Below are 24075 nucleotides of genomic sequence, written 5' to 3' on the forward strand. Positions count from 1 at the left end.
TTTTATTGAAGCTTAACATACATAGATGTATGCACATCACTGGTGTTCACCTTGATGAATTTTTTCCCATGTTACTGTAACAGGTGCTCAGATCAAAAGCCATCACATTATTAGCATCCCTGAAGCCCTCTCTTATTCTCCTCAAGGCTTGATTTTAAGCTTTGGTAGGGCAGGACTAAAATCATCTTTACACTAGAGCTAGTTTAGACTACCACCAAGGCATAGTCTCTAATGATTGTCCTGAATGAACAACAAGATCTCCTTACTCTGGCTGGTCACAGCTTGAATGATTACTGGTCTATGTGAAATCTACCCTACATGTGAGCAGATCAATTTTCAACAGATTAGTCAAAGAACCTAATTCAGACTTTGAGAACTCTTTTGCTGACCAGATCCTACCTGTCTGACCCACAAACTTAAACTACTTCTCCAGTCCCTCAGTTCAAACTTAGATCTCTAACCCCTCAATTCGGCAAGACCATTGTGCTTTGCTGGGTATACACCCCTCCTGGCACCAGGGTCCAGAAAATGCCTCAAGGCAAAAAGCCAGGGGGATTGAGGCCTCATCTCACCTGCTTCATTTCTCTTAGGGATCACAGTCCTATACTGCCTGTTATCTAATATGTAAAAACAGTTTTTTTTTCTTATTTGTCCAGTGTTTTAGTTGTTAATGGCAGGAAGATAAATCCAGTTCCAATTATTCTATCATGGCTAGAAGCGGAACAAAGGTCTCTTTTAATAAAATTTCCAGCATGGATGCCATGTTTTGCAAGATTTCATCTACCAAAATAACCCAATCCATATGTCCCTTCCATCCTTCCATCTATCTATTCAGTGGCTGCTACAGTCCTGGGAAACAAAGATGAATAAAGCTTGATTCTTGCCCTCAAAGAACTCGCAATTAAAGGGAAAGCCAGAAATGCATAATAAATTATACTGCTGGGTGATAAGTATAACTATACAAGCAATACAAGAGGCTGGAGGACATAGGGAAAGATCTGATCACATTTACATAGAGAGGTTAGGGAAGGTTTTTATAGCCTAATGTTTAGAGTAAATCTTGAAGAATGAGTACGACATTGACAGGTGGGGAATGGTATTTGGGGCAAAAGAAACTCTGTAGGCAGAGTACAAAGTTAGGAAATAACATGCAAGCTTCAGACAACTGCTAACAGTTTCAGACACCTACAATATAGGGTTTGAAGCTGGGAGGGGAAAGAGCTAAGGTGATGGGAAAAAAACAGGAGGATCATATCATGAAGGTGGGCCTTGAATGCCATGCATTAATCATCACTTGTGTCCATAAGTCACCACCACTAACTACCATCTATAACACTAACAGGATATATATTTTACATATGTTATATACATTGCACTCAATTCCCACAACCACCTTATGAGGAAACTAAGGCTCAGAGAGTTTAAGTAATTTTGACCAAGATTATAGACAGCTAGAAAGTGAAAAAGCTAGGATTTAAACACAGATCTGATTCTAAAGCCAACAAAAGTAATTTACCTCTAATTTATATGCACTGGGGAGTTATGGAAGGATTTCTCTCTTTAGAAGTTCTTTAAAAAAAATATGTTCATTGAGGGAATGGTTTTAAGTAGGAGGAAAATATACTTAAATTTATGTTTTAGAAAGGTCACTCTGGTGCATGAGGAAGAAGGGCTGGAGTACAAGGGAACAGTTCAGAGACTGCTGGCAATAGTGCAGGAGGGAAACAAGAGCTTGGATTAGATGTGTTTGGGAGACATGGAGAGAAGATTTGAGAAATGTTTAAGAAGCTGAATCTGTCAGATGCAGAAAATAAGCAGTTTTGACAAAAGGGGAGATTGTGAGGTCAACTGTGGATATGCTGATTGATATACTGAAAAGTACCTGGTCCTATGCTAATACAGGGACACAAACATGCACAGGACATGATTTCTTCTTTCAAGGACTTGTTAACATAGCCTTACAGAATCAAATCTATGAATTCCATTGAAACACAGTAAGTACCTATGGACCATATCCCCTCTCCCTTACAATCTCTGGAGTCTACGTGTCTAGAACCCCCTGCTGGAACATTGCTGTAGAACATTCTCAACCTTGCCACAAACCAGCTTGCAGAGGAGGAAGTCCTTTTCAAGCAGGCTGAAGACTATTGGGGAACTACCTGTCCTCTGACCCTGGCTATAGTTATTAACAATTTTATTAAAGATGCAGGTGCCATTTACTGAACACTGACAACATGTGAGCGCTATGCCAAGCTTTTGATGAATGCTACCATCTCACTTATTTGACACAACAATCCTATCAACAGGCCTGGTACTCCTCTTTTCAAGATGAGAAACTGAGGCTTAGAGAGGGAAAATAACTTGCCCATGTCTAGCTACCTCACTGATGATATTAAAGGCATCTCCGAATGTGGCATCTTCACAATGTCCCCATTATCCTCCCCCAACTTTTGTCATGCCTGGGCCCTTCTGTGCCTGATTCCTATTTCCTTTGTGGTCTCTCTTATGCTATTCTGTGTTACACATGTAACATACACACCTCTTTCCCCTACTGGAATATGCTCTTGGAAGGAAAGGACTAGACCTGCTTCACCTCTACTGCTCAATGTCCAGCACTGGGTCAGAGCGCTGGACATGGGGCCAGGCTACTCCATGGTTTCTGAGCCAGGAGTCACGCAGCCCAGGTGGCCCAACGCCCTGGCCATTCTTTGCATTTGATATGCCTCAGGCTCATTTACCATATTTCACTCAGCAGGTCCAAAGTTCCATCCCCAGGACACCTGTGGCTTAAAGGGAGTGCTTTTCCAATGAAAGAAAACTGAAGTGAAAACTCAGATTTTTTTGGACCAAAAGAACTCATATTTGATCAGGAGCTCCTAAGATACCAACCACATAGCCTGTCCTGACATGAGGAACAGCAAACCTCAGTGTCTGGCAATTTTATTTGTCCTACTTCTGTCATCTGTCTCTGCCTCAGAGGTGGGCAGTGTACATCAAGTGGAGGCAGCACAGGCTCTGGTGTTGTCCCCGCTGGGGTTCCAATCTTAACTGTGCCCCAGCCGTATGGCCGGCAAGGCCCCTGCTCTCTGAGGGTCTAGCCTCCTTGTGAAATGGAGAGAACACTGACTCCGTAGGGCTGTGGTGCCGTCTGAGTGTGATCCCTGAATGCATAAGGCACCCAGAGAGGCAGTGGGTCTGGGTGGCTCTGTGCAGTGACAGAGCTGGGTTCACTTCTTGGCTCCCCCTCTTTCTAGCTCTCTGGGTAAAGTGGGAATAAGAAAAATACCTCACTCAGAGTGGTGGGCAGGAGAAATGAGGTTCTGATGAGTAATTAGCACAGCGTTTAGCTCATAGTCAGTGAATGGTAGCCACTGTTTAATTATGCAACAAAGGGAACATCCTTATGGAGCATAAATGTTCCCCCAAGTCTCGCAGTGAGTTGAGTTGAGTTTGAAATCCTGTTGCAAGCCATTCATAAAAGCAGTCATCTCTTCTGGACAGCCAGCCGCAAAGCACCACCAGGTCTCCTGGCAGTAATGGAGCAGCAGTGTCCACCTGCCACGAGGCAGACCTGAGCCCCGTATCAGGACGTGTGGCCAGGAGCATCTACTTGTGTCCATCTGGAAGTCAGAATAACTTTATAGCTCTTCCAGCAGGCAGAGCCATGGAGGTAAAACCAGAAACATCAAAACTATACTTCCCAGTGAACCCCAATCCTCCTCATTCACATGGACAATGGGTTAGATTTGATCCATTTCAAACAGCCACCCATAAAGCAGCTGTGAGTAGCAACAGAGGACAGGTGTGGGTCAGATGTTAGCATGCAAATGTGACAGCCAGGTGCTTTCTGCTAAACAGAGCCCACATTCTGTCTAGACATGAGGTAACAAAGAAAGATTTAGGGGACATAGAGCCACATTCAGAGCACTGTCAGTACATATCCTGCACTGAGGGAAAACGGCTACGTTTGATGATGGAAGGAAGAAAATGTAGGTTTGAAGTCCTCCAAGTTGCTCACACTGAAAGCTGTCCCACCGCCCCCATGGGAGGGGTTACTCAGAGGAAGCTGTCTACTCTCTCGACATGACAGTATGCTGAAGAGGGCCAAACCCCCAGGCTCCCGCAGAGAGAGGTCCTGCCTAGACCCTGGGATCACTTCACAGCTTTTCAGTAAGTTATGAGGGCAAAATAAGATAAAAAAATGAACCATCTCCCAACTTTCTTCACTAAGACAAAGGCTGCAGAGAGAACAGAGGAGCAAACTGTAGTTCTACAAGGAAAACCACAGCTGTCTCCCTCCTTTCCCCTCCCCGAAGTCACATTGGTGCCCACAGCATGAGCTCACTACCCACCACGTCATTTGGGAGGCTCTGGAGGTCATCAAAGGGGGTTTCCAGGGTGTTGGTGTCCACGTTCAGGATCACAACATCATCCAGGGCCATGTTTCTGACTTTCTGCAAATAAAAAAATTCCAAAAGAGAAAATCATTGAAGCACCACAAAGACACAGTTATTTCACCAGCCTTCTCCGGGGAAGGAGTATAAGGAAGACAAGTGATGTTTGACAATGGCTTACTCTCTGGCAGGCCAATACTAGATGGTTCACATTTGTTAGGCCATTGAACTGTCACAAAAACCGTAAGCTTGTATGGACACCCCCTAGCCCCAGGAGAGGAAGGGGTTTCACAGAGATTAAGGTGACCGAGTTAAGATATTCCAGGTCACACAGCTAGGAAAACAGATCTTTATACCCCAATATTATTTTTTCCTTATATTTTCCAGTTTTTTAAAAAGAGTAGAAGCTGAGGTCTAAAGCTCCAGTCCCAGGAACTCTGATATTCAGCTAGGCTCTTATGACCCCCTCATTTACTGCACAAGGCTCCTCACCCATCTCTTCTGGACCCTACCACTCTTGGGTACAGAATATGGCATATGGCCTTGTGTTAACATGTTAACATTTCCCTAAAACATTAAGTAGGAAGGTCCCACTTTCAATTTGGTTCCATTTTCTATAGAAATCCAGCTAGTGAATCATGGCTCAGAGGGCTCTGGCCATAAGCCATTATGAAATGAATAAAGTAACAGCTTATAGGCAGAGCTCTGAGCCATGACTCTACTGGCACAGTGATAAGAAGGATCAGGGAGACTCAGGCCTACTCGGTGTTCATGCTGGGTGAGAGGAAGAAGGGACAGGTACCATGTGGAGAAAAGAAGAGCCCACCACCTAGGGACAACTCTCCATAGTTTACAGAAGTACAAGATTGTGTGTAGCCTGAGTTTTTAATTTTTAATCATGCTATTTACCCACTGCTAGACTCCATCTCCATTTTTCCCTGCCTACCTACCACTTCCAACCTCATTCAATCCTCTTACCCCATCATATACTGTAGCTCATTCTTTTAGAGTCTAGAACTGTTTGCTGGGTTAAGTAGACAGACCCTATAATTTGTTGTCTAAACTGGGACACTTGTGGATGTGAAAGACAGCATACTATACCACAGCAAAAGGTATAAAATGAGACATATGGTCACCTTATATACACGGGATCAATTTCATTATTAGTCACCCTCTGAGCCACTGCATATGCCTGTGCAGGAGGTGTGCCTGCCCAAGGATGCCCAGCCAGCAAGATGGGGCTGAAATCTGCTAACCCGTGTGCCTGCTGGGTGGCATCAATCAGGGTTGGGGGTGGTAGGAGGAAAGAGATGCCTTTTTTCTGACTCACCCAAGAGCACTGTACAGGCTAGCAATGGAGCTGGACATACTGATGGCTACTAAAGCCTAAGTTCGCTAATGTCCTGGGAATGGACAATAATTACAATGTGCTAAAACCTATTAGTGTTTGTTCTGTTTTACTTAATCTCATTTAATTCTTATCAAACCTTGAAAAACACATTATTATCTTCACTTATGTCATTTGAGGAAAATGAGGTTCAGAGAGGTGAGGCAAGGGGCAGTGGTAACACAGTACTGGCTGCCTCCACAGCCCATGCTCTTTGCACCCTGCACCATACCATCTGCCTGGGAAAGGCTGGCCTCCACACAGCCCTTGTTACTCTGAGCCCCAGCATCCCTTTGTTTGCCAGCCTCCCCCTGTTGGGGTGCGGGTTCCTTCAGGGTCTCATCTTTGGCCCACCATTGCCTAATGACCAGGTCTTGACAAAACGAGTGGCACTTGATAAGGGCTCATTAATAGTGGTTCTGTTTGCTCTCTCAAGCCATAGCCTCTAGGGCACAACCTGGTACCTAAGTAAATATTTTGAGATTCCTCCCAGCACTGGTGGAGCCATGCCAGACAGAGCCTACTAGGGTTGTAAAAACACTCCCGGGTGGCAGAGTCCTGGAACCCTTCTACTTAACACAACCAGGAGCCTCCAACTCTCTTTGCAATGGACTTCTCCAGGCCACTGGGGATTAGTCCACAAAGCTGTCGTCAGTAGGTACATAAACATTTACTAAGTGCCTACTATGGGCCGAGAGCTGCAGACGAGGGACAAGATTGCCTACTTAGGAGTTAGCTCTCCTCTCCAAACTCCAACACTCATGTTAACTGCCTTATTTACAGGGTAAAAAGCTACCAGCAAACAATGTTGAGAACAATACAAATCATTAGCGCCTCACAAAGCACAAACCCCATCTTACAGATGGGGTTAAGACGCATCGGTCTTGTCCTGAATTGCCCAGGGCCCCTGAGCTGCCTCATTCGCCAATCTAACAGGCTAAACGCCCTGGGAGCGGGCTAGCAGGACATTAGCAAAACAGCCTCAACAACCACATTTCTCACTTGCATCAGACGGCAGAGCCCACACGGCACTTCACAGCTTCTGTCATTTTCAACAGGGGGCCTGGAGGGGAAGCATCACCATTCCCATTTCAGAGACGAGAGACCAGAGGCTAAGAGAGGGGAAGTGGCTGCTATTTGGCTTCTTCTTCAACCACGGCGAGTCTGAAAGCTGTAGTGGCAATGGTCTAGCAGCAAAAATCCTCTGGCCCCTGATGGGGAACTGCTGAGCTCTCATCTCAGAGGCTGAGACACTGCACCAGAGACGAGAAGGGGCCATGAGGGCCTCCAGGCCTCCAGGCCTGAGGGCCAGTGTACCCCAGAAATGCCTATTCTGCCTTCCTAACAGCTCCAAATGGAAGGGGGCAGGGGCCCCGACCATTGGAGGGAAGCCTTAGGGGCTGAAAGGCCCAGCAAGAGGTATGGATGTTGACTCTGGACCAGAATCGGGCATTGTTTCTGTGTTCCCAATGGGGCCCCAGCAGCACAGACCGGCCCTTGTGGGCTTCTCCACTGCTGGGCTGGAACAGGCTTTTGATTTCTTCCCACTCCTGGCTGGAGGGCTTGCCGGTTAAGCTCTGTGGAGTGTTTACTTTTCAACAATGGCAGCAGGCTGAAGAAGAGGAAAAAACCTGGCCTTTTTTTTTTTGACTTAGCAGGCCAGGGTCCCCTTAGTAACCAAAATGCCTGCACACCAGGCCCCGGGCAGGAGCCGGGTGGGCACAGTTTCCTCTTACAGGACAAGGCTGCCCTCCCGGCGGCAAAGCTTCCTCCAAGGGGCTGGCGTACACTCAAGGGCCTTCCTGCAGCTCAGTGTTCCCAAGGAAGGGATCAGAGGCCAGCTTGGCCACATGGTGCCTTATCCCTGAAAGGCTCAAGGAAACAAGGGTGATGAAAAAAGGCAAAAAACAAAACAAAACCAAAACTTCAAGTCCTCCAAAACCTGAAACTGGGGATGGCAGGGGGAAGCGCCAGTGAAGACGGAAGCTGGGCCACTACTGGGTGCTGGCTCTTTTAAGCCTAACCCAGTGAGGGAGATGTTATCATCTCCCTGTTGAGGATGAGGAAATGAGGCTCAGATGTCGAATGACCTGCCCCACATCACACAGCTAGTGAGGGGCAGAGCTGACTTTTGAACCCAGTCTGACTTGAAAGCCTAATTCTTTCTAAAATGGTCCCAAACCCAACTGTTCAGACTTCAGAATAAGCACCTGTATAGGGCACAACAGTTACATGAACACACTCAGAGCCAGTTTTCTCTTACACAAAATAACACTTGCCTTTGTATCATAAAAATTACATATGCATACTGTTAAAAAAAATGGGGGTGATGGAAAAGTTCAGAGAAGGAAATTACATTCCCCTCATCCCTCCATTTGGAGATGACATTTTGGTGTGTTTCCTTTCATATTCCTCCATCCCAATTCCTACTTTTTAAATCACAGTTGAAGCAATTCTTAATGTGTCTTTCTGATTTTCTCATTTATTGCAATATAAGAAAGGCTCCTCTTCATTAAGAGCTTTGTAAAGATCATGACTAATTGCTACAAAATGTTGCACTTTGTGGAAACAAAACCAACCAAACCTCTTTTGTTGGCTGTTATTTCCAATTTTAAAGAAATTATTATATATAATACTGTCATGAAACTTGTAGGTATACAGCTTTGTACTTTAGGATGGATTCCTAGAAGTGGAATTTACTTTCTACTTCTTAAAAAGTGTCCATCTCAAATTCAACTTTGAGAGAGATATCTTTACTTCCAATTATTTTAAAGTCATTTTATACACAGCTTGTGTTTCCTACTCGAAGTGAAGAAAAATCAGCAAAGACACGAGCAGATGTCAAAATAGTCCTCCAAAAACCCTACCCAATTAAAACACTCACTAGTACCGCGGCACACCGAGACAGCTCTCCGGTAGCTTGTCCCACCAACACATTCCCTCTCTTTTTAGTTACAACATATGCCAAAGCTCCTGCCAGCTGCAAACCCTCCCCCCACCAGACTCAATAGGCTTTTTCTCAGAATGAAAAAAAACATTCTGACATGCACACCGACTTTCCAAATGGCATTTCTTACACAGAGAAATTCACAAAAACGGCATCTTCCCATAAATATTGTTAATCAAAAATGTCTTTCCCTTTATGCTTTGTCACAGACAGACTTAGCCTGACCCCAACCTTTCAGGACAGGGAAGGGAGAAATCATAGTATGGGAAGTGGTCAGGGGCAGCTGAGAGGATACCGGCTCTAATGTACAAGCTTCAATGCTGAACTGCCCTTACTTTGAGGATTGCCTTAGGCAATTGACTCAATTTCGTAAATCCTGCAGGTTTTCATCTGTAAAATGGGGATCCAGATAGTATCTACCTCACAGAGTTGCAAGGATCAAATAAGCGAACAAACGTGAAGGAGTCAGCATGACTCCCAGGACATCCACAATGGACATTCAACAGTGCCTCTCCTGTCGTTTGATGGTTCCTGAGAATCCAGCCCAGCCTGGCTCACCTCACTCTGGCAGTAAGTTCTTTCCCTGTACCCCCCATAGTTCTATAACCAGTATAATATGCCAATCTAGTTATTTATATTGGCATTCAATTCCTTCCCTGGTCTGTGGGCTTCTTGGGGTCATGAGATAGATCTCTATACTCTCAGGTCCTACCCCAATATTTAGCCCACAGCAGGCCAATTCCTAAATGAATGAAGGAATGAATGAGAGGGCAGTAGAGCCTAAGGGTGAAGAGCATAGGATCTAGAAGTCAGTCTGCCTGAGTTCTAATGTGGCTCCATGACTCACCAGCTGTATAAATTTGGGCATTTCACTTAATCTGTCTGTGCCTCAGTTTACTCCTCTATAAACTAGGGATGGCAGTGCCTATTTTGTAGGCTTATAATAAGGATTAAATGGATTAAAAATTTTTAAGTACTTAGAGTAGTGCCTGGCACATGAGAAGCTCAGTGTTTGTTAAATAAAAATGAATGATCTTTTGAGGGTGATGAAATATTCTCTATATTGTGGTAGCAGTGGTTTCATAAACATATAAAACTGAAAATTCATCGTATCATATACTTTCAATAGATGGTTTGCTGTACATAAATTATACCCCAATGAAGTTGATAAACACATTACTATGTCCTCAACACAGAATAAAATCACAATAGACCACAGAAATAACAATGCACGAATGATGGTGAATGAATGCCACATGACAAGGTAATGTCTCCCTGGGCCACCACCCAATGCACATTCCATTTATAGCTGAGTTTGGCTTCCTGGGGTCTTTCCTTTTTTAGTCTAGCCTAGGATATTTTTTAACTTTGTTTTTCTACTCATGTCCTCTTAGGATAAACATAAAAATCCAATGCTCCTACGGATTCTGATAAACTTTCCTATTCAAAAGTGGAGTCCATTTGAGAATCACTGTACCTTTGGTGTATCTCCTGAAACCAACAACATTTTATTGAGCCTTACTTTCTGAAGGTGGTTGTATGAAAACAACAGGTTTCCTTGGCTAATATATAAAAATATTAGCTACACTTGTTCAAGTCACACTGACCCCCACACACAAATGGGAGTTACCTTGCCTGTCCAAGGAAGGATTGGGCAGCTAGTGAAAAAGGCAGGACTTAGAACCTGGCCATAAAATGAAAAGCACAGACAGTGCTTTCCAGGAGACCCAAACAGTGGCCAGGAGCATGTGGTGCTTCCCTGGCTAAGCACTGTGCTATCTAGGATGGAGGTGGCGGGGGTCACTGAGGTGGCATGCGGGGAATAACTGAGCCAGCATGTAGTGAGTCTTTTCTGTTGTCCTTCCACCAGAACCATGGTCAGAGCAGAGCCGTGTTGTGATTGCCTCCACATCTCCAGTGCCCAGCACCGTGCCTGACACACAGCAAAAGCTCATGAATTGCAGAATGAATGCAATACTGTAGCTGGATCCATGCTAATGGGAGGCAGGCCTGACAGCAGATGCCAGTGTAAACCCAAACAGACAATGTAAGCCCAATGTAAGCAAAATGGAGTCTGCTCAAAGAAATGTGATGGGAATAACAATGATGGCAAGGATAATAACAATTATGTAAAATTAACATGATCAATTAGCATAGAATCAATTCACAGATGACACATTAAATAAGACAGGAGTTAATGTGGTGTTTAAGACCCTGGGTTTTGGAATGAGATAGCCACATTCAAGCCTTGCCTCTGTTACTGTGTAACTTCCAGCAAGTTCTTTACTTCTGAGCCTCAGTTTCCTTATCTATAAAATGGGGATAATACTGTCTACTACACAAGTTATGTTGTGAGAGTTATGTGATATATATGTAAAGAATCTGATCCAGTACCTTACTGCAGTAAGCAAGCAATAAATGGGGGGGGTTATGAAAACTGAGTTTCTATCCTTGCAATTTGAAAGTTGTATTGATAAAACAGAGTTCTAGGACTGTAAAATTTAAACAACTGATTTTCCAAGACAAAAGATTCCATCATTATGATTCTGTGCTATTAAAATATAATCCACCATCAACCTGTTGTTCTTTTCCTGGCCTTATCTCAGGGACATGAGCACACCCTCTGGAACCAGACTTCCTGAGACTGAATCCCAACACTGCTGGTTATACAAGTGCTATCTTGGGCAAACCCTTAAACTTTCCTGGGTTCAGTTTCTCTCTGTACAATGAGATCAAAAGAGCACCAACATCAGGGATAATGGTTACCCTTGAGTGGGAGGGAGAATGAATACAAGATGGCACAAGAGCTTCTGGGGGGATGGAAATATTTTATTTCTTGATCTGGTGGTGGTTACATGCGGTGCATGTCTTGTAAAAACTTATCTGGTACACTTATGAAGAGTGCACTTTTAACTATAAATCTCCCATGTCAACAAAATGTTTTCAGAAATTAATATGGACTTCACTGGATTATTATGGTGATTAAATGAGTTACTATATACAGTACTTCGGATAGTGTCTGGTTTGTAATAAGCACTGTATTATTATTATTATGAAAACCATACAGTAATTATCCTATTGATTAACAGAATTCAATCTAGGATGTATTTCATTGTCAGAAAGTTTGTTTGCAAAGGTAGACATCCCTAGGATACACACTTTCTCTGATCTGTCCTGTCCCTGCTCCAGTGAAGCACAGGCAGCAGCACTGCTGGGGAACCTCCTGGGGTGTCCGTAGCCCTGACGCAGCCACAATGGGACAGCAGCAGGGCTGACGGGAGAGCACGAGGCAGACGGGCTGCCCTTTGGAGCTCACCTTCTTCAATTCCTACCTACAGGGCTTAAGGTTACTTAAACCCAGTTAAACTCAGTTTCTTCATCTATAAAAGGGGGCTATTACCACATGTTACACAGGGTTGTGAAAGAATTACAGTTTTTAAAAAAAGGAATATTTATTGTTTACCTGTGTGACTATGTTCCCATCCACCCAGGGTGCTGGCAGTGACACAGGCAGACCTTCTCCCTACTAGAGTGACCCCCCGGGGCCTGTGAGGAGACAGAGCCCCCTCTCTTCTGGCCGGACCAGCACCTGAGGCAGCCCCTCTGCGACCAGCAGCTCAGGCCACCAAGAAGAGGAGGGCAGACCGACTTGCTGCAATGACACTGTGCCTGGATCAGAGTATTACCACACCCACAAAAGGCCAGTGTTTGTCCCTCTGGGGGAGAGGCACAACTCATACGGCTCCTGACATGATACTTTATGTTGCCTTTAAGTCTGACTTCTTGGCTATTTTGTTGTTGTTTTTAATTTTGTAAGATAGAGAATATGGTTAAAAGTAAACAAAAAATTACATCTTTAGTTTGTTAATCCAAATTTATCCTAAATTACTATTGCTGGGCTTCGTGCAGTCCCCTCTTAGGCTAACTGTACTCCCAGTGGGCAAAGCCCACTTTTCAGGGGCCTGCCCAGGCCAGGGACTGTGTTACAAGCTCTGCATCTATCATCTTACTGACTTGCACAACAACACACTGATAGCTTCTAGCTGGTTGTTCCTCCCATGGCCCAACCCCTTACATGTTCCATGTAATGCAATCCTCACAACATCCCTATGGAAAGATAAGGAAATTGAAGGTAAAAGGGCCAGAAATTGAGGGTAAAATAACTTGTCCAAAATCCTATGGCTTAGAAGCAGTGAAACTAAACACTGAACCCAGCTGAACAACAATACCTTTGTATTACACAATGCATCTTACTAATTGCTCTGACGCACTGTTTTTATCACCAAACATTTTGAGCAACTGTAATTGTATAGATGTTATTAGGCACAAACCAGAAGAATCAAGCCTGTCAGACGCATGATGGTTGACCCAGATTCAATTAAAATCTCGGGGGAGGTTTCCTACTGAATATGGCACCCATTTGATGAATGATGGAACTAAGGCTAAAGAGATTAAATACTTTGCCCATGTCTTTACATTTGGTGTTTGTCAGAGAAAGGATTTGAGTGTGGGTTCCACACGCCAGTGTTCTCTCCACTACCCAGCATATATGAGTATGCTCGAATGAATGTGTACATATATGAGTACTTAACAAAGAACAGCATGGGGGCTGCTGGCCTCCCAGGAGGAAAGGAAGGAGAAATGAGGGAAAGTGGAAAGGACAGGAAGAGGAAAGGCAAATATTCAGGTACTCTAAGCTCTTTATTCCCTCCAGAAATCTCTGATATGCACAGAGGAAAGAGTGACACTTTCATTCCCTTCCTCAGGCCCCAAAGGTCACTGAGCTGCCATGCAGTTGATAAACGTAGTGGTTTCTCTTTGGAGCCAGGAGTCGCTGATTTGCTCCTTCCTGCTCCACAAAATTAAAAATCTAAGCCCAAAAGTTCAGAGGACCCCTGAAAACACCGCTGGAATTTCCCAGTGTGCTTTAAACAGAAACAGAAGCTTGGCAGGGGAGGGAAGTGCTATGAGTGCCTCCCAGGTCAGGCCAAGTCCACTCCTCACAAGGTAATAAGCACTGACTCTCATTAGCAAGTCCATGGATTTTCAACCCCAGTCAGCACAGGGCTAGTCCTCCAATGGGCTTTTTCCTTTCTTGATCATCCATCCTGTGGACATTCATTCATTCACCCATTCATTCATTTGGTCAAGCATGTGTCGGTCAGTCATTCATGTCAAGCTTATGCCAGGTCTTAAGGACAGAGAGAGAACTAAAACATGACCTCTGAGCTCAACAGGCTCCCGGCCACTTGTGGACAGGGAGTGGTGCATAGACTGTAAGCAATAAGCTGAAGGAAAGGCACAGGAGTATATGGAGGAGGAGACCTCACCCTGGTGGGATACCTCAATTCACACAGAGCTTGCCTGATTCCCTCCCCTGGATGTCCCAGGCCCAAGGTCAGAATGTGCCAAGGTTGGTATCCTGGCTCTTTCATTTACTAGCCAAGAAGCTATAGCCAAGGTTCCCCTCCTTTGGAACGAGTTTCCTTCTCTGTGGGATGGGGGTCATAATCCTTACCTTCAGGGTTGTCGAGAAGATGAGAAGAGCCACTAAGGGCACGTATTGCAGAGAGGGCCAGCCACGAGGCAGAAGCTCTGTCAGGGCCCGCCGCCTCCCTCCCAGAGCTGGTTCCGCCGCCAGGCAGCTCGCCGCAGAAGTCCACCCCAGCACAGCCCTGCATGCAGCCTGGCCTCCTCTCTGCACTCTGCAATGGAGGGTGAGCCCACCTACACCTTAGACTTTGATGGTGTTTTGTCTCAGACTGAAGCACACTCCCAACAGCTGGAGACCCAGTTTCCTCAAGTGTGAAAAGAGGATGAGGAAGGCGTCAACGCCATTCACCACTGCTGCAAAGCACCCATGAGTGAGGCGGTGACAGAGCACTTGGTCAGATGGGAAGATGGCCTAGACATAGCTCACCATAATCCTCTCCATTCCAGAAGACCCTGCTCTCTGTAAAACCTTCCTGACTCCTCCTGTCCCACAGCAAACTGCCTTCTCTAAGTCCTAAGCCAAGTACAGGGGACAATGCGTAAATGGGCCCTCGATTAAAACATTAGCAATATTTCTAATTGTTTCATGTGTGCCTGTCACTTTTCACTTAAAATAACTGTTTTAACCTTACTGTATTCACACTAACTGCAGTAACACTTAACCAGTATCATCTATAAAGTATGGCACAGTATTCGAATACTACATTTTAAAATATTTTATTTCAGTTGACCCTCAAAGCAAGCTCCTGGAATAGGCATTATTATTCCCATTTTACAAATGGAGAAAGCTGAAGCTCTTGCCTCAGGTCCCAGTGTAATAATAGAGCTAGGACTTGAACTTGGAACTGCTCGACCCCAAGAAACTGGTCACTTTCTCCTCTCTGTGTAGCCCCCACTACTTCCCTGGCTTAGCAAATACTGAAGACAGTGACCATATCACTTATTTCTTTTGTAACCTCCACAGACAGACTTATCAGAGGCTAGATATGTAATAATAAACAGACCCTAAAAGCAGGGCCAGTATCATATTTTTCTTTTGTACGCGCTGAAATACTACTCACAATGAAGTAACTGGGTTTGAATTCTGGTTCTGCTAGTTACTAGCTATGTGACTTTGGACAAGTTACTTAATTTCTCTGTGCCTAAATCCCATCATCTGTAAAACAGGGCCACCACTACTAGAGCCCAGACTTGTGAAAATTAAATAATGAGTGTGATATGTCTGGCAGTATTTCAGAAATACTATCCATCCACATTGAAAAGATGAAACTTGAATTTATGAGTTTCTTTGGGGGCATAAGGGGGTGTTGATTCCCTAGTCTCAAAATGGTTTGGGGTCACCCTCTCATAAAATAGGGCCTCATTCTTCCCACACAACTGCCATTTGCCATCATTCATTCATCACTAAGCACAGAAAACTTGGACTCCCATCTCCACCTGCCTTTTATTTGAAATGTCAATTTTTAAAGAGTGGAGAGGTTGGAAACCCAATTTAACAAGCACGCTGAAACATTGTTTATTGCCCCCATAAACATGGCTTAGTGAGAATTACGGACTTAATCAGAGTGAACCTATCTCCCGGTGAAAAGGAACACTTTAAATATCAGAAATGGCACCTTCACTGTGAAAATCTCTTAACTTTTCAAACAAACTACAGGGGGCCTTAAACATATGGGCAGTGAAGGGGCAGCCATTCCTGTGATTTGTTTCGCCCAAGAGCCAGGACCCTAAAGATCCATAACAACTTTGAGATCTAGGAAAAGTATTTGGAAAATCATATTTAGGAGACATGTCTCTAAAAACACCCAAAGGGCTGCTGAGTGGGAAGTACTATCTTTGCAGTTGTTTGAGACTGCCCCAAAGAAAGGAACCTCGAGTCACTAGAACAGCGACTATTTAATAAGCAGCAGCATCAAGCTCACCTCCTTTGTGTGTAAAAATTAAGCATTTAGCAATTGGTAATATTTTGGTGACCTGCTTTTCAGAAGAGAGGTGCTACATAAATCCCAAAGGCTGCTATTGTGTGATTTTTTTCTTAAAAAAACACCCCACTATTCTAGAGGATGAGGTACTGTGAACCCCAACTTCCCAGTTTGAGGCATCATTAGGGCTGATCTGATCATTCTAGGAAAGGTTTTCATAAAGACACCCCATTCTTGCAGAAAATGTATCAACCTGGTTGCCAGAGGCAGGAAAGGCAACAGATATAAAATTTTATTATTTCAATGCCCCAGTAGCAGCCAGGAGAACTTAATGAAATCGCCAAGATTTACAATCTGAAATAGCTATTGCACAGACAGATATGGTTAAGGGAGCTGTGCCCTCTGACCTTTCAACCCTTTGATCCTCACACAGCAGGTGGCCTGGAGCCCCCTCCTGGGCATCTTCCCTCTCTTCTGACACTGCTGAACCTTGATGTGCAATAAGCTTGACCCTCCACAGGTGATGCTCACGGTGCTTATCACCAGCAGCTGCTGCTAATGGAACGGCCAAAATCACTTGGCCTTGAGATTCTAAACTCTAAGATGGGAGAAGAGGAATCTGCTTTGCAGTGTCCAAAATGGTGCTGAAATTATGTTCAATAATTCAACCCCACATCCAGTTGTTTGGCAAGGCTTAATGATGTCATTACAAAAAACTGTCCTAGAAATGGATCTCTGTCTCCTCCAATTTATACTTCAAGTTGGAAAAAAATCACCTTTTAAAAATAAATCACAAATCTCAAAAAAAAAAAACCCACAACCCTGAAGTCCCAAATGCATCTCTTAGAACTTCCCTAAAACCATGTGCAGCAAATTTATACCAATGAAAATCAAAACAATTTTTGGAAACCTAAAATTGACTGTTTTCAGTTCCATGAAATTTCATTTAAAAAACCCCATATGCCAAAATGTCCAAATTCTCTTATTTTTAAAAATTGGGATGACTTCCAAAATCATAGCTATCTTTTTCTTCCTTTTTTTTCCTTCTAAAGCTAAGGATGGGTAATGTGCATATGTACTTACCAAGCTTCATATTTTAACCCATTCGGTCAGTACAAAAGATTTGCAATAAAGTGCTGAAGAGGCAGGATATAAATTTATTGCCACTGGATCATTCAAAACAACTGATGCGAAGCCTTAACAGATCTTATATTTGGTTAAAGAGGTGTCCAGGAACCTAGGCATCCCCAGTCTGCAAGTATTTGGCTTATGGAAGGAAGGGTTTTAGGCAGGACACATAAACCAGTCTGTGGAATGCTGATAACTTCCACCCACAAAATAAAACTTTAATGCCACTGTTAATCATACTTAGGAAAAGCCCGAGCCAATGACTTTGTTTCTAAACAAACATAAGATGGTGGGGCTTCTCTTTACCAGCAAAGGCCTAGGTTCTGGTCATTGATATCTAGAATCCAATGGGCAAAGAAAAAACCCACACCTTTTGTATCTGAAATGGCCCATATCTTAAAACAGTCAACTTTCAATTTATTTAGAAATTAGCTGAGAATCAAACAGTATGTAAAGAGAGGTTTACAGATTCCAGTTTTAGTCACACTTTATGGATGTTTAAGTTTAGTACAGAGAGCAGTTAATGGAGAACTCAGTTTTAGCAGGGCAAAAAAGGTATGGTTACTACATCAGGGCCGGACCACTATGGATCAGAATATTATTAAGCTACCTTTTTCAGAGATGCCTACTGTAAACACTTCATTAGTAATACCTACCATTGACTGAGGGTCTACCAATGTGCATGGAACTTTAGTTATATTATTTCTAATTATCATCACTTTAAGACAGGTGCCGCCGTTTAGCAGGTGGGGATATTAAGGCAGACACACACAGGAGCTCCATGACTTGCCCAAATAATACATAGGTAAATAACAGAGTTGGGATTCGAACTCAGACTCACTGTCTGTCCCCAGATCCCATGAGCCAGCCACATTTTTCCCAACAAAAGCAAAACAAAAACAAACAAGCAAAACAGTAACATGCAATTGTCTGTGCAGAAAATGCCGGATTTCAGCTTGCTTACACATTGCCATGGCCCATTTAAAGGCCTTCCAAATCAATTATTTTAGATGATTAAAGGAAGTTTAATTTGGTTGACAAACACCCCTACTGTGGTGACCTCACATATCAACAACAAATGCCTGATGGTCACAAACCCATACCATGAGTCTACTGAGCATGGTGTTAAACAAAACCATATGGGCCTGGATTCCAAGTGGGATTTGACTAGGCCAAGGGTACCTCTCTTCAATCATCATGCTGCTGGTCGCTGAGCCCCCACAATGGTTCTACCCCTAATCGCCTGCAAGGAATTTATGAAAAGAAGTCACCAGCCCCATGTGGCTGAGATTGGTTAAAAGTGCCTTTAAGCTAATAGGAATTTTTTAAAAGTCTGTCACTGAAGTATATAAAAGGAGGCCTAAAAAAGAGAGCAGAGTCCCTTTTAGCATCTTAGGTAGATATCTTTTAGCTTGTTTGAAAGAAAATTTATCAGGTCTACACACATGTAATATTGACATACATACAATCACTTCCACTTATATGGTGCTTGCCATGTGTCAGGCACCAACTTTCTCATTTGCTCCTTATGAAAAACTCCCATGAAGTGGAGAATCTACCCATTTTATAAGCAAGGAGTCTGAGGCTCAATGAGGCACCTTAACATCCCATCTGCAAAATCTGTACCTCCCTCAAAGGGTGACAATTAGAAATTATATGGCTTAAGTGCCATGTATATGGGTAGACTTAATATTAGTTCTGTACAAAATGGTCAAATTGTGTGATATCATAGATATACCTTTCTCCCCTGGGCTAAACTGATCTCTCATTTAAACAAAGGTGCTTGTTTAAAGTCACCGAGCAGTGGTAGAGCTAGAATCTGAATCCAGGTCCACATAACTCCACACAGAGCCTAAGAGTTCTTTCCACTCTGCTACACAGCCTCCTGCATGCTATTCCTTATCTTTGTGTGACAGGAATTTGATTCATTCAAGCCTCTTTTAGTAACAATGTATAAAGTTTAAGTTTTCTTTTTAGTCAATTTTAACAGTGTTAAATGGAACTTTCATATAATGACTGGCTAAGTGATGATAGGAAAATTGAAAAACGAAAGCAAACGAAAGCTTCACATTTCTAGTGGGATTCTCCCTCATAAATTACTCAGTTTTTGTAATCTGTAACAGAGGCTTATCTCATCTCACAAGAGAACATTTCAGTCACAACAAATTAGACTGAAAATGTACTGACTGCAAGAGATACTTAAATTAGCCAGAAGCACTGGTTCCCTTTGATTACATAAATTACTACTAGAGATTTAAATTGTTTTATATGAACTAATTCCCACATTGAGATAAGTGGCATTTAGGAATCATACTCATGTTTAATGGCAGATGCCACCGTGAAGAGGAGAGAGCTTCCAAGGGAAGGCCATCAGGTGACAGGCAGGACCTTCTTCAGGCCCCAAGGTGAACAGAGCTTCTGAGTTTCCGCTCTGACTGCTTTGGGTGCGACAGAGACTTACATGGGATGACCTTGCCTCATGACAGCGTGCCAAGGAAACTGCAGAAGAACCAAGCTACTGTCCAGTTACTTTTTTCTCTGTATAACAAAGCAAGTGCTAGGGTTTCACTGATCTAAACTTTGTCTCATGTTACTGATTATGAAGAATAATGTTGGCATAGTAGTTTTAAAAAGCTCCTCACATCTATTATACCAGTTAGTTCCCACAACTCTTAGAGCTGGGTAATACAGTATTAATTTTACTGAAGAGACGATGGGGCATGGAGAGGCTAAGCAGTCTGGTCCCAGTCCCAAGAGCACTCGAGCTTCTCTGGAGGGCTGTGATGCCACCAGGTGCAAACTGTCCTTTCCCCTCACTGCACTTCCCACTGCATGGCATGGAGGCTGCCCTGAGAAGAAAAAGCTCAGGCAAAGGTGGGGGCCCCTGCCTGGCCCAGGGCAGAGCCAGGCATAACCCACACAGGCTGATGGGACAGTGCATAGAATAGAGGCTTCTGGGGTCTCACAAACCCAGAGTAGCTGAGGGACTGGAGCAAGTTATTTTACCTCTCTGAGCTTCCCTGTTTGCAAAGATGGATGTCTCCTCCTTGGCAGAGAGATTCTACGAATGCTCCAAGGGAACACAGGTGGAGCACCTGGCACCATGCCTGGTACTGAGCAATGACTTCAGAAGTTTGTTTCCTCCTGACCTCCTCCCTCTCTTGCTAAATCTTTCCCCATGGACCCATGACTGAAACTACCAGGTGGATATTTCTAGGCAAATGTAAAAGCAGGAACATGATTACTTAGCATTAACAAATAAATCTCAGATGGACTTTCTCAATTCTTGTGGGGACACATATACAAGTCACCACTTATATCTGAATATAATTATGGCTCAGAGTTTTGCATCAATCACAGCATTAAGAAATGGGAACTATATCCTGCTACTGTCTACTTGTACAGTCCTGAGGAGAAGCAAAATGGCAAAACGGTAAACAAGAAACAATCTTCTTCACTCACTATGAAATGGTCTAAAAATAAATATCCAAAACACAAACAAAGGATTAAAGAGCTTCAGTGCTGAGGGAAAAATTGGGAAGGGAAAAACTAGTTAAAATGGTGCCAAGCCATTTGACAAAAATTCAGATTCTTTTAGAGGCATATGAAAAACAAAGGTTAATTTACTTATTTAGGGTAAGTCCTGTCATTCTGTGTAAAAGCCCCATAGTTCAACCAGCAGACCCAGGTAAAAGTTGCCTCTGGATCCCAGCGACGGAGAGCGACTTTGACTTGGTACCTGGATGCTGTCCCTGAGTGTGGCGCAGAGCTACTCAAGCACTTGGTACCTGTACAAAGCCAGGCTTCTGGAAGCCCTGGCCAAGCCTTCCTAGACAAAGACAGTGAGATACTGAGCCTGGCCTATGTCCTCGCACACGCACCACACATCTCCTGAAAACCGCGTTGGTGGGAGAGGCGACTGGGGGCCTGTGAACTCCGGCCGTGGGCCGCACTCCCCGTTCCTACTGCCTGGAGCTACCACTTAGTATATGATCTAAATTTATATCCTCCAACCAGGCTACAGAAAGACTAGAATTCATAAAAAGTACTTGGAAACAGAGAGAAAAAGATAAAATCTAGTAAAAGTGGTGCTTAAAACCTTGAAGAAAGCCATCACCACAAACACCTCTACCACAGCCTGGCAGCAGGGGAACCATTCACAGGCTTGGGTTTGGGATGCTAACTAACACATCTGAATTTTATATATATGGCTGTGGAACGTAATTTACTTAGAATTACCTTGATCTTTACAAATATCAATTTACTTTATTAACATGGTTAAGCTGTTTCCAAGCATTTTATATGGAAGGACTGTATTTCTAATGGCCCAGAAGGAGAAGGCCTCACCATGTCCCTGCCCTGTTTACACACTCCAATGGCTCTCCATTGCCCTATAAAGTTCAAACTCTTTAAAAGGCTCACAAGGCTCTGGAAGGCCTGGCTTGCCTGCCTCCCTCAGCTCTCCTCTCTCCCTTCAGCCAATTCTCCTCTCAGACACTGAATTACTGCCTGGAAAACTCCATGGTCTACACGCTCAGCCTCTGTAGATGCCGATCCACGTACCCCAGGCCGAGTTCTTACCTGGTCAGTTTCACTTTCGTCATTCCCTTCCTCTGAGAAGGACAGCCCTCAAGGCTAGTTTCGCTGTCTGCCAGACACTGAATGCCTGAGCCTGTGGCACCCCATCAGGCACCCCAAGTTCGGTACAATTACTTTCTGTTTGTCGCCATCTGCTCTAGAAAAAACTCTGTGAAGGCAGAGATGATGGCACCTTCCTCACTTCATGTGGAACTTCTACTACAGTGCAGTGCTCAATATACAGAAGGACTCTTATAACACTACTGTAGCAGGGGATGTACGCTGCACATTTAAAACAGGCCAGACACTGGGATATGCTGGGCACACACAGGACTTATTTATTTAACCTTTAACATACGTTAGTACCCTAAGAAATAGATACTAAACTCTACTACAGATGAAGAAAGCAAGCTATAGAAAGACAAAGTATCATGCCTGAAATTACGACAGCAGGGAAGTGGTCAAGCAGGGAACTGGAAGTGTATTTATCAAATTCTGCAAAGGTGCCACCCCCATGTGATACAGTGGTTCCAGCACTACAAACCAGGAGGAAAGAGGGGAAGCACAAACCAGTTTTGTTGAGACTCTCCTTCCCTAGGGAATCAGGGCCATGATCCTGGAGACAGAATTTCAAGCCATCAACTTTGTAAACTTAATTAAATGGCTTTAGGGCCATTGAGGCAATAAAAACAACGGTTGTCAACCTTTGGTGAGCTCTTTACAAGCCAGGCACTGTGCTAAGCATTATCTCACTGGATCCCCCAACAATCCTACAAGGGAGTATGGCCAAAGCTCTCATTTCACAGGTGAGAAAACAAATGCTCAGAGGTCACTTACCCTGCCCAAGATAACATAAGCATAAAGCAAGGGAGTCGGAATCCAGAGTCCACATTCTAACCACTATTACTTCACTGCCTCTGTGCATAGGTGGAACTTCATTTATACGTTGTAATTGTTACCATTGCTATCACCTTTTCTTGATTCCCTCCTGACCATTCCTCCACCAGGAAAGATACAAAATAACTTCTGCATACATCCCTCCTGTCAGTCTGAGACCTGGACACAAAGCATTGCTTGTGAGGCTTGGAAAGGAAGTTCTTCATTTATCAAATAGGAGAAACACCATCTACCAGACGTGACTTGGCACCTGCTATCAGACATTGCACAGAAGTGGGGCTGCAGAAATGTCTCCTGAACTGAATTGAGGTCTAGAGAATGAAAGGAAACAGTACTGTGAAATCTAGCCATGTTTTGGTATTTCCCAGCTGCCAGCTAACAGGATCATTCTCTCTAAGAAGCAGCTAAGTCTATGTCACTATCCTTGGCTATCCTACCACTAGCCTCAAATTAACTTAGAGAATACAAAAAGGCAAGAAGGAGGGATAGGAATCATGATCAGCTACAAACTTGTCACTATATAAGGAGGATGGGTTCTTTAAGGTGGCCAGGTTAGCATTTAACAAACAGCAAGGGCCCCCTGTAAGAGAGTAAAGACTATAATTAGGTCTTTCCCCCAAATAACCTTTTTGCAACAAGAACACTAGGTTATAATTTCTATTTCTTTTTGTGCAACAAATTTGAGTATCATAAAAATGGTTAAAAAGTCTTCCTATGGTTGCTTTTTCTAAACTTTTATGAACATCTGCCACATTCATTTGAAGTTTAAAAAATTCTGGCACATATGCAAAGGCATAATAAGGTGCCTATAGCTTTCAAGAAAAAAATAACAAGACAGTCAAAAATAAGCCTTTTGCTGAATTGCCAGTAAGAAAACTAGTGTGTGAGAGGATGGGCCTTCCCTGGCTCCTTCCTGAAAGCTTCCCTCTGGCCTAGGTATGAGCTCCTCCCTAGGCATTACAACCCCTAGTTCCTGGAAGAAATCTCAGAGAAGCATTTCTCTCATTTGAAAGGGGTAATAGAATCAGATAAACCCAATAAAAAAGAATGACTAGAGCACTCTGAATCTGAGCTGAAATTCATGGGAGGAGTTTAGGAGGCTAAAGTTCATGATTTGGTAGTTCATGGCTATCCAACAAACCCAGGGAAGGATACTGTGTTTGGAAAGTATCTCAGCTGGTTTAAAAAGTGGGGCAATTACTACAGTATTGTTGTTTTTCTTTCAGTGCTAACCACCCAGGAGTTCAGTAGGGCAAACCCCTCCCAAATTCAGCCACTTAACAGGGCTAAACTAAGATTTATCTTGGCTAGTGCTTCTTGAACCTTCTC

General features: G+C 43.6%; 1 protein-coding gene across 10 annotated transcripts in view; it reads right to left on the minus strand.

Annotated features, from left to right (window-relative positions):
• The window catches only part of DENND1A (DENN domain containing 1A), a 553926-nt gene that overhangs the window by 170682 nt on the left and 359169 nt on the right, over positions 1-24075 (minus strand). For all 10 annotated transcript variants that reach the window (XM_036913988.2, XM_036913990.2, XM_036913985.2 and 7 more), the window contains one exon: positions 4353-4454. In XM_036913988.2, the coding sequence (XP_036769883.2) occupies positions 4353-4454 (102 nt within the window). The remainder of the gene's footprint in view (positions 1-4352; positions 4455-24075) is intronic.

Source organism: Manis pentadactyla, chromosome 3 (assembly GCF_030020395.1).
Source record: "Manis pentadactyla isolate mManPen7 chromosome 3, mManPen7.hap1, whole genome shotgun sequence".
Taxonomy (NCBI): Eukaryota; Metazoa; Chordata; class Mammalia; order Pholidota; family Manidae; genus Manis; species Manis pentadactyla.